The sequence below is a fragment of the Gavialis gangeticus genome, unplaced genomic scaffold (assembly GCF_001723915.1).
Source record: "Gavialis gangeticus isolate Ggan-Ray unplaced genomic scaffold, GavGan_comp1, whole genome shotgun sequence".
NCBI lineage: Eukaryota > Metazoa > Chordata > Crocodylia > Gavialidae > Gavialis > Gavialis gangeticus.
The window spans coordinates 69,358,112-69,370,155 of NW_017728993.1; the positions used below are offsets into that span (position 1 = coordinate 69,358,112).

General features: G+C 47.9%; 1 protein-coding gene across 1 annotated transcript in view; it reads right to left on the reverse strand.

Moving 5' to 3' along the window:
* The window catches only part of LOC109287037 (myomegalin-like), a 152,004-nt gene extending 148,973 nt beyond the window's left edge, over positions 1 to 3,031 (reverse strand). Inside the window, exon 1 of the mRNA XM_019501959.1 lies at positions 2,959 to 3,031. Coding sequence (XP_019357504.1) covers positions 2,959 to 2,986 — 28 coding nt within the window. The 5' untranslated portion in view covers positions 2,987 to 3,031. The remainder of the gene's footprint in view (positions 1 to 2,958) is intronic.
* Between the last annotated feature and the right edge of the window lie 9,013 nt (positions 3,032 to 12,044).

Below are 12,044 nucleotides of genomic sequence, written 5' to 3' on the forward strand. Positions count from 1 at the left end.
CACAGTTAGGACAAACAGAGCCTCTGCTTCATATATACTCTTGTACCAGCACCGCATGACAGTGATTTTCCACCTTTTTCATTTGCAGACCCCTAAAAAGTTTTGAACGAAGGTGGGACCCCTTTGGAAGTTTCAAATGGAGGTGCACACCACTTTGAATTGTAAGTGTGGGTATTCACATATTTTTGATTGACCAGTCATCTTTTGCGGACCTCAGACATATTCTGTGGACTCTCAGGGGTCCACGGACCACAGATTAAAAACAACTGCCATATGATGACACCTTTGGACAAAAACAACTAAGCTGGAGATAAAAGTACAGTAGCAGTCACTGCAAAGAATGCATTCATCATGTGGGGGGGGAGGGGTACACCTCCGTTCTAATTATCCAAATAAACAAGCATTAGAAACTCAAGAAATGATGACTTATGATTACAATTTACAGGGAAGTCTAGTATATGAAATTCTGGAAATGCACTATTAAAGGCACCCAAACATCCTTAACTCTGCCCTCTGGTGATGCACTGATTTCAAGGCCAGTAAGAATCACTAGAATCGTCCAGTCTGAACTTCTAAACCAGAAAGGAAAGAAAGCTGACCCAGTAGCACCTGCCTCAAAATACTCATCTACAGTATTCACCTGTCCTTACCATCTGATTCCACACCCCACTGCTCTCACCAATGTGAGTGTGCAGGACAAGGCCTCTACAATGCCAGCTGGGTTTGAGCTACTTTGCTGTGGTAACCCAGGCAGCCAGGGACTGTGCAATCCAATGGTGCATAAGAGCTCCACATGGTCCTCTTCCAGCTTCCTGCCGCCCTTGCTCCCTCAGGCTCCACATCTTGACCCCGACTCCCTTCTGTGTCCCTGTGAGTTTTCTGAAATCCACAGGGCCTGTTGCAGCCCCCAGTGGGCCAGCAGGAGCCAGATCCACAATACAGTTTCCACCATGATCAACAGTAGCTCCTGTGGATTTGTAGAAGTCCACAAGACATGACATTCCAGGACTAGGACCAGAATTCAATGCACACAGTAGGGGAAATGGGAAGCTGGAGACAGATAAGTCAGGGAAGCTGTTTATGACACAGGGAAACTTAAGAGCGTAGAGGAAAATAGCACTATATGCACACAAACATCTGACTAAAAGAAAGAGATTTTAAAAGTGATGCTGCAGGACAGCACCTGTGGTCCAAACCGCAGCCTAAATCTATTATTAAAATGTTCAGTATCCGAACTAAAGGACAACTACAAATCAAGCACTGTATAGTAAATATAAGGGCCTTAAATCCAGCCTGGGGCTGGGCACAGATAGATGCAAAGGAACAGGGTCCGTGCTGCACTGACCACTCTGCATGAGTTCCAGAAATGGGTGATCAGCAGACGATGAAACAAACAACATGTGCTAAGACTCTTGGGTTTCTTTTCTTGGCCCCAAAACATTTTTCTAATAACTGCTTCCATTGCCAGGGTGGGTATTTTTGCACGTGTGCCTATAAATATTTAAGGGCAATTATGTGCCAATTCTAGCAGGAATAATGGACTATTACAGTGAAGTCTTTTAAATAAACATTATGAAATGTGTGAAAGCATGCCGTCGTGCCTGTGTCATCATATATAGCTTTGCTGTGCGATACCTTGAAAACACAGACACCAGGCTGCTTTAATGGATATCATGCTTGTTTTGGAAAGCACCTGAGTGAGACTGAGTCATCTCTATACTACTGTTGTTTGGTTGCCCTGAGATGAGCCTGATGCAGGCTCCTTGGGTTTAGCATTTGGGTCATGATTATTAAATTATTAGTTGTGATACCTGACGCAGCTTGAACTGTTCCACCATAGCTGGTTTTTTACAGGGTACTCTATTTAAGTGCACTGCCTTCCTTCTTCACATGTCCTTAGGCACCTATACATGTGCTCGATGCCTGCTCCAACATGTGCTAATTAGCATGTGTCAGAGCCGACTCAATTAATCAATGTCACATGTATTCAGTGTCCCCATGCTTCAAAATGGCAGCAGGGGAGCTTGTGTGATGAGCTCTAGTTAAAGTGCCATTTTGAAGCACGGGACACTGAATACGTGAGACGCTGCAGGCGCTTTAATTAGAGTGGCTCTTGAAAGCACCTTAGCACCTGCACCACCCTAGCCCCTACTGCATTGCCTCAGGCCTGAAAATAGACTGTGCACTTCCCCATATATGCACTTATTCAAACAAAGCAGACAATGGTTATTAATCACAAAGCACTGACAGGGCAATGCATGTAATGATAACTGCCAGCACAGGAACATGTACAGCCTAACTGGCTCTTCTCATTTCCAAGGCTTAATAATCAGTTCCAGGATACTTGAACTAACCAGTTTGGGCTGCTAATACCACAGCACTGACAACAAGGTGTACTTACCAGGCACTGTTAAGAAGCATTACTTGGGTAATGCTCTGCACAGTGTGCTGACTATTTTGGATCCTACCCTGAGATGCCTAACTCTCCCATGCACTGTTCAGGACAGGTGCCTAACTCCCTTATTAAATGTGGCCCAGAGTGAATAATCTCAACTCACACAGTTGGTCTATAGCAGAACAAGGAATTGAACTCGGTTCTCAGAAGTCCCAGATCCTAACCCCTGGACCTGTCTTCCTCTCTCATCTTGCAGGACATATATTGGGTTGCCAGTTGCAGTCTTCAGACTTACCATTACAAGGAATTGAGCAAATATATGATCACATGACAGCACACATTAACAGGGGGAGGGGGAAAAAATCAATAAGCAGCTGGAGGATAATGGAAGCATGAGTAATAAGCTGCACTGAGGTTTATAAAGAACAAGCCATGCAGATGAACTCACTGGCATTACAACATTAGGAAACTGCAGCTATAGGAGCAGGATTGAATTCATAAGGCCCCAGGGATGCAGCAGGACCCTGGCTGAACAGGCATAGTCTTGAGAAAGGGCTCTTTACCTGTCATGTGACTGGCTCTGGGCACCATTGCTTTCTCATCGTCACTGCAATAATCCCTGCAGAGAAGTACACATTGGGCGATGTCATTATACAGCACAAAAAAATAGTGCCAGTCCCCATGACAGGATGCTTCTCCTGTTATTAGACCCCAAGCACTGCCACAGACCCAGAGAGAGCTAGATACAAAGCCATGGGCCCCACCTGTGCTCAGGGAGCTTCCCACACACAGACCTTCCCTCCCTTGACTTGTTCACACAGGATCGGTAGTACGGACACTCCCAACCCCTCATTGATCCACAGCAGAGCTGAGGTTTAGGATTTCTCCTACTGGAGCTCCTCTACTTTCTGTAAGTAACTAAATACTCACTGGAGCAGGGACCTGAACCTCAGTCTCCCAGACGAGTGTCACAGCCACTATGCTACAGGGTCCGTCTCTGGCCCTATCAGTAGCCAATGTGTGTTCCCGATACAGAGCCCTCCTCGTGTACGCAGAGACCTCAGGGCACTAAATCCATTCCCCACCACTGTTGTACATGAGTCACAGCTCCATTAGAGCAGTTCCAAAGCCAGCTCTTTTTGCTGCAGACTGCCCAAGCTCTATTCCCCCTGGCAACAATTTCTTTGCATTTACTTCTGACTTATCTGAGCAATTCCTCAGCTAAGCTAGCAGCTTTCATTCCCATTGCAGAGCTCTGGATAGGTTCAATGGCATCAGCTCTGCCAGCCATCACTTCCAGGTCGAGCCCCATTCTGGGACTACCTGCGCTCCTGCCATAAGCAGTCTGAATCCCCAAGGAATGATGCCATCTCATACCCACCAGAGCAGTGTTTCTCAACCTGTGGACCACGACCCAAAAGTGAGTCCCAAGAGTATATGAAAGGGTTGCAAACAAATTTTAAAAATGGATTCCCCTTGAAAGGAAAAACCTGTGGCTTTTCCCTTGCATGCCAGCAGAGTTCCAGCCTGCAAGTGGCTGTTTGCCCCCTTACACACACACACACACACTGGAGGGCTGGGGCCAAGGGTGGGAGGCAGCAGGCTGGGAGTAAGGGGCACTGGGTAGGGATTGGCCATCAATGTATACAAATGGCTCCTGGTGCAAAAAAGGTTAAGAACCGCTGCATTCGAGGTTCCAGGCAGCACACCTATGGCAGGAGCCAATGGACCCACCTCCAAGGCTGTCACATAAGAGGATGATATTTGGGCACTGTAGGCAAACACATGAGCCCACGCAGTGCTCACTGCAGGATGGGGGCCTTCAGGCAACTCCAGGGTTGAACCACAGGGTCGAGTTCAGTGACTGCTGAAAAGAACAGAGGAAGTGTGCCAGGGTGGTGGGGAATGCTGTAGCTCCTGGAAATTCTCCATCATTAAAGAGGAGAAACACATGGGGATACTTATGACTACGGCTGTCGAACTCCATATCTAACATGGAGTGGTTGTTTACCACCGTACTGATCTGTAACCTGTTGGATTTATGTTTGCTACCTTAGGGTCCATATTTTTAGCTGACAAAATGGCTCAGCTGGTTTTGAGAGCTGAGTTTGAGAAAAGGGGGAAGGCAGATTTGTCAATATTTACCAAAAATTACTTGGAAGAGGTTCCCCCCACAACACACACACACACTTCTGCTGCTTCAGGAGTTTGAGGCAGGGAGCCAGAATCCAACCAGGGGCTGATTTGGGAGAGGAGGGGTACCTTTTGCTTTCCCCAGGACAATCTGCGCAGGCTTAGCTAAATGATGAGATAGAGAAAACTGTATGTGTGTGTGTGTGTGTGTGGGGGGGTGCATGGATGTTGTATGCCATTCCAGTCGATAAGCATAAAGATGGGGAGGCCATGCAGGGCAAAGGGCAAGCTCAGCAATGTGCCTCAGTCCCATTAGCAGCTCAGCTTCCCTCTTATCCAACTTGAGTGGGACTGTCTGAGCTGTGCAGTGGAAATTTAAGATCTCCCCTGAGGAGGGAAGTGGTTGCAGTGAGTGTGGGGGAATCGAAGATGACCAAGGAACTGATGCTTCCGAGGGACCCAGTGGGGCACAGTGGACCCAGCTCTTGCTCTTTTCTGTACCAAATCAGCACTGCAGTTAGGTACATTCAACAAGGCAGCCCTGCCAGCCTCTCTAGTTTACACAACTCGGGACCTTCCTCACTTCCAGATCCATGGTCAAACGGCAGCCAAGAAACACACTAAATCTGGCATTGACTCAAGGAGAAGCAAGATAAGTGGAGGGGGAACATATTGGCAAGTGAAGCCCATGCCCCTGGCAGCATACTGCAGTCATCGTTCTATGTCTCATTATGAAATGCAAACACATGCATATAAAACATTCATTCAGCAGGGATCCTGAACTGTGAAAGCTCTGGACAGCCAGAGGCCCTAGAGGAAAAGTTAACAACGGCCGTGAAAACCTCATGTTCTGGTAGAAATGGACATGTGTGACTTCCCGAGATATTTTCTCACAAGTTCTATGTCCCTGGGGTAGGGTGTGGTGCCTGATGCAGGAGATGTGGGGAGTAATTTTGTGAGCAGTGGAAGCAGTGGAAGGGCAATTGGTTCCTCTGTTGCTAAGTGCAGTGGAAGGGCAATTGGTTCCAGGAGGACTGAAAGGGCAGAGTACTAGTGGCACCCAGGACTCCTGCCTGGGGCAGGCCAGCCCCTCCCTGCAGATAAATGGTGACTTTTGGGGTGGGAGGTAGAGGGAGGGAATTTATTTGGGGGAAGGGTGTGGATTTCTAGGAAGCCAAAGGGCAGAAACATGGGGGTCATTAGGGAATCGGGAAAAGTGGAACTTCAGCAGCCCCAACACCCAGGAAAAAGATAAACATTGAGGTAAAAAGAATGGAGGAAGAGTGTGCAAGAGATGCTATGGGGGACTGAGCCTGCTGCACTATACTGAAGGCCAAGCTTTCTCCCCAGGAAGATAACTACAGGATAAGGATACTTGTAGGAGCAGGGAGATTGCTTAGGGAGGGACAGAGCCTCCACAGAGCTGGTTGCTCAGATCATTTCTGGCCTTAAGTTTTCTGGGAATCATTAACCCACCTAAACTGCCCCAGGATGCATCCCAAGTGGCACCTCTGCCTCCAGGCACTGAGAGCCCGCACACGACCTGCTCACGGAGCAACTGGAGATGCAGTCGTGTGCCTGTTTACCAAGCACTGAACACTGTAGCATCGAGGCTCTGCAAGCACAGCCCAACTCCAGGGGCTCCAGCTTTGCCAAGCCACTCATCCTTCCCCACAGCCCCATGCCACTTCTGTTCCTCTGCCTAACAGGCAGGCATGAAAGCTCAAAGGAGAAGCTGTGGGCACTGAATCACTCAGTTGGGAGTAGGGAAAGGAGACACTGCTCCTGCAGCTTTGCTATTCAAAGTGAAATATCAAGCAGATGAGTCCAGTGGGGTCCTGGGGCCGCTACGGAGAAGCAGAATGAGGGTAGACGAAAGGTGGGTTTATGGTACATGGGAAGCATTTATTGCATATTGAAAAGAGAGAGAGAGTGAGTGTGTGTGTGTGTGTGTGTGCGTGCGCGTGTACGTGTGTGCGTGCCTGTGTGTGTGCGTGCGCATTGAATAACAAATACAACATTAGCAAGAGAGGACAGACTGCTTTAAAGCAAAGTGATCCGACATTAGCAACAGAGGACAAACTGCTTTACAGCAGAGTGATTCAGGGCACTGATTTTAATAATGGCTTCTGTCAGCAAGAGAAAATCCTGATTTAAATACCCACATTTAATCGTGTTTTATATGTGTACATTAATTATTTTTCTAAAGAAATGTTGATTTTTACTGCTTGGGAACGATTAGAACATGTTCATTTGCAACAAAGTGTAGCATTTACACTATATTTGGTTCTTTCATTTTGCTAACCAGGCGGATGCACTACATCTTTACACATTGAACTGATTGTTTCTGGTCACCCTGTCCATCCTGATTTTAGAATTAGTCAATCTCATCCTCTTTCACTTGATTTTTGTTCATAGATTGGAGAAGGTTTGTTTTCCTGCTTTCTCATCTATTATTCATCTTTCCTCCTCTTTCAAGAAAAGCAGTTGCTACCATTGCTTTTCTCTGCACCAGCATCAGAAAAACAACTGCTGTTAAAGCCCCACTCCACCCAAAGCTGCCAAAGCCCCATGTCCGTGGGCTGGATCAAAAGGCTCCATGAGGTGGTTCCAGGCCACAGGCTGTAGGTTGCCAACCCCTGGATAAGACGAATAAACAGAAACGAAGAAAATATTCTCTCTCTACCAGAGCAAGAGGCTACTGCTGCAGAAAGATGGTTTTGCCCTTTAACAAACTGCGATCCAGTGCCTTCCCCAGTTTGGGGATCTAACTTCTTTATATCTTTACAAGGATGCTTCATCTTTTTTTGTTTATTTAAATTATTCCAATAGATTATACCACCAGTCCCCCACATCTACCGAGCTATAGACACCTACATTGAGGTTGTAAGACACTTTTGGCAACACCATACTTTGCCTGTTAAAACCTCATCAGTTTTAACTCTTCAAAGACAGCTGCCATCCAGACCAAACTGACAAGCTATGCTAAAGCCTAAATTTAGTATAATCCAGTGGTCCACAAAATATGGATTGCAGAACACCGGATTATACTAAATTTAGGCCTTGCCACAGGCTGTCAGATCCAAACGTAGTCTTAAATGGGTTTAATTTTAAAAAGAAAAAAACATGGAATTTACATTTAAAAGTCATATTCTTTAGTTTAAAAGGGTATTGATTTTTTACCCTCCTTCATTCATAAGACAACACCAATGACACTCATTCATACTGCCCCAAGCTCTTGGCCCCTTTCCAAAGGCACAGTGTCTCCGTGTGGCACTGGGCTGGGATTGCCGTGGGGGTGCTAGACTTGCACGTCCCTCCTCTGAGGAACTCATGCAACTCCCTTGTGTGTGCTCCATTACCAGCTTCCTTCTGCTCTGATCTGCAGAGAATATAAGCCTCTCACAGCCCAGGCTCTTTAGCTCAAGCTATAACAACTCATGCCCTTCACTCTGGAGACCCCCATTTCAGTCCTTTGTAGGTGGGGCAAGATGGCAGCCATCACATCTGGAGACCTGTAAAAACACCTGGAGACAAGGTGGAGACAACTCTGCATAAACCTGCCTGCTCTCTGCCCACTGTAGCTTGAAAACACTCATCTTAGGAAGCTGAACACAAAGCCATTCTAGCCCCAGGCTCTCCCGACACATGCTTTGACCCTCCAAAACCTGCCACTGCAAGAGTGAAGGGCAGAGCAGTCCCTGTCAGAAGGAACTAGTCTTGTTCCTTGACTCCTTCTCCGCTTCCCCTTTGCAGGAAGCCTCATGCTGAGTCTCCACTGCAGATACAGGCACAACTCAAGCATCATGGAGGGCCACTTTCCAAAGGTGGGATGCACTCTGATCAGATGAAAAGCTTTGGGACATTTGCAAGAGGATAACAGGCCTGCATGGGAGAAAAGCATTGGAACACCATGCAGCGAGGGCACAGGGATCGCCATTTTACTTTTCAAGCCCTTTTTCATTTAATGAAGTGCTTTAATAATTACAGTTCAGTCACTGGGAATGCCCTGGCTGGCTGCATCTCATCCATCCCTGTTCTCAAGCAGGGTCTCAACAGCAGAGCCTTCACCCACACACCCAAGGACAAACAGAAGTCCTGACTATGCCTGGCGCATTGTCACAGTCCCACTTGTGTCCTAATACAGTTTCTCTACTGTAGTTTAAACTTGCTTTGTTTTGAAGGAACAAAAACTGCAGATACAGAAAAAAAAGGAATTCTATGAGTGAAATCACAGGCCTAGAATGACCCAGATCCTCTCACTTCCAAAGGGCACTGACACCTGCGCATCTGCCCATCCTTTGGGAGGCTGCCCTGCACACCTGTGGGTGTCCCTGCAGCTCTGCAGGTGTGCCATGAATGAGATGGGAGCTCTGACAAAGCACCAACTCCTTCAGTGCCTTATGTCATTGCCTGTCTGACTCAGATGCACACATCCAGCTGCATCTTCCCCAGTTGTGCCACTCGTGATTGCAGCAAGAAAGCACCATGCAAGAGGTCTGATCCAAGCGTGACTCTTATCAAACCCACAGATTCAACAAAGGAAATTCTCTGATTAGACTGTTCACCAATTACATATATGCATGCAAACATACACCCAGGGAGATGGCAATTCTCATCATAATGGAATCATGGAAAAAGATGTTATTCCCCATCCACAGTCTGGCAGTTTTATAAGACACTCTATGATGCTTTCATGTTATGATTTTGGAAAATGGAAGGCTGCCTCAGGGCTTCCCCATGAGATCTCACTCTCTACCACGCAGGTGTCACCGTTCATCATCTTAAGGGCTAATTTCATGGGCTCTGCCCTCCCCAACACCCATGCCTTGCAGATGTCATGCATACCAATTGAATCCTGTAGCCCTATGGGCTACAGGATCCTGACTCTGTTCTTCCTTACATCTGTCCCTCTCTGGGCTATGGGCACTCTGGCCCCCTCGGTCTCCAGCTGTGGCCTTCAGTCCTTCTTAGACCCCGGCCCTGCTCCTAGGCCAGGTGAGACCCATGGGCTCTCCAGTACCAACAGTCTCCAACTGTGGCCCTTTGGTTTTTAGCCCTTCCTGAGCCCTGGCCCCACTCCTAGGCCAGTGAGACATATGGACACCTGGCCCTCCGTTCTCTCTGTGTCCCCTGGCCCCTCTCTCCCTGGGCCACCTGGGACTTTCTTACCTTTCCTTAGTCCCTTCCACAAACCACCAGATGCTCCCCAGCCCTCTGGCTGCAAGCTGGTTGCTCCACCAACCCTAAAGCTGAGCTGCCAGCCGCCCTAAGGCTGTCTACCCTCAGATACACTTGGTGGGAGCCAGGGTCACTCTCCCAGCAGCCTGCTTAGGAACTCCTTCCCTATCAGTTACCAGGATGAGACAGCCTCCTCCCTCAGGCCCTGGACTTATATATACCTCAAGTCTCGCCCCTTTCTGATCGGGTGTCTTCCCTGACTGCTGCCTGAGCTGTTTCCAAAACCCTCTCTCTTCTCATGATGGCAGTCATGCTAAGCGCCCTCTCACACAGGGCATAGATGTTGCCAAAATACCTGATATAGGAACACTGGACTGGAAGGGGCCTCCCAGGGCATTGAGTCCTATCTCCTGCACTCACAGGCAACCATTTACCCAAAGGTCCTCCAAAATCACTAGTTCAAACCCCATTACACAACTACAATGCACAGAACCAGAAACACCAAGAATATCCTTCAATGTCACAGATAGGTGAGGGGAAACAAGGGTGCTGCAAGGGCCCTGGCACTACAAGAACAAGCTCAAGGACTTTGGTTAAACTAAATATTTCCTAAGGAAAAAAAGCCATGCTACAGGCAAAGAACAGGGAAGACCAAGGTGCTATCAGTAGAACAGCAGGGAACGGACTGGGTGAGACAAGCCCCAAATGTTGGTAGCAGGCAAAACACACCTTATGCTGCAGAGAAAAGTGCAGCATGGTTTCTGCCAGTCTGACCTTCCTGACCCTGAGTTTGGCAATTCTGACCCTAAGCAAGTGAATAAGACATATCAACTGGGTGTCTTAGAAAGAGAAGTCTCTATATTGCCACATAGCAGTGGGTCATCCCGTTGGGCACTGCGTCTCCAGCCATAGCCGATCCTTGAGGCTTTGGAGGAAGGTGAAAAACCACACCCGGCCTTTACAAAAAGATCGTTCTACATCTGTGGTCAACATTTTAGACTCGAGGCACCCCTGGTTAGATTCAGGGCACCCCTTGGAAAATGCCAGCTCTGACTTTTCACTCATTTTTTAATACAGAAAAATACTAGAGCATTTCTTCTGTTGCAAAGAACTCAGGAAGACGGCAGCAGGTCAGAATGTTTTTACCACTACGAACTCCTTTTTGAAATCTCTGGGTTTATCTTGTGAATCATGTTTGCACGCCTGAGATCAATAACATTGCACCGCCCTTGAAAGGATCTCACAGCTCCCTGGTTGAAAACCGCTGTTCTGCATCATTAAAACATATTATAAAACCACAAGAAGTGAAGCACGCAAATCAGGGAACTTGTCTCCATTAGAGCAGGGTAGAAATACTCATTTTTTACCGCTTTCTAGTTCTGTTGGCCCAGAGGAGCCAAGGTAGCTAAGATAGAGACTACGCCTTCACAGACACAAAAGGGGTGTTGTTTACCTTGAGAAAGTCCAGTCCTAATGGCAGCGCTTATCTCAGTGCAGCTAGTGGAAGTAAATGCCAAGTGAGGGGCATAAGGCAGACCTTGACTATCTCTATCAAGTCAACAACAACCCTCGCCTCATCTCTGCTAGGTCCTTACATTGTGCTAGCTCTCCTCAGGTAGACACACATATACAGTGCCTTTGTCTGTGTTTTTCTGTTGGGGGGGCACAGCCTGAGTGTGCCAGGCTCTGTCCCCTTGCACATGGGTAGAATTGCTCTCCTGTGCCCCAGCCTGTTTCACCTGGCCAAATCTGTGGATGACAGCAGGCTTCCACGGGGAACTGAGGGCCCAAATCCAAGCCAATGGAGTCACAAAACCATACCTAGGGAGCTAGTTTGGCTGGCAGAGCTACAAAGCACCTGGGAGGTAGAAGGAGTCTGTTCAATGCTGTGGTTACACCAGGCTTCTCTGCTCAGATATTTCCCACTGTTGCCATCATCAGTATAGCTGCCTTCAGCTGCCACAGCAGCCCTAGCTGTGCAATGTGCTGACAGACCACCGTGTAGACCCCTGCTCTCAATCCTCCCTCCTAACCCTTAGCACTACACACCGCTCCAACACTGTACAAGGACCAGCTGGCGGGGGGTGGGGATCTCTCCAAAGACAGTGTAGCAGCAGGTTGTTTTAGGCTGTCATGCCCTGCCCCCACTTTGGCCACATGTCAGTTAGCACAACCATTGATATGGCTGCAACATCTTTCTCCATCTTGTGCTGTCAGGGCATCACCGAGTCAAACACAGCACATAGCCAAGAGACCTGCAAAACAAACTTGTGCCCAATCCACCCCCACCATCAGCCTTGTTCTAGCCAGCGTCTGCTGCCCAACTTCGTCCTCC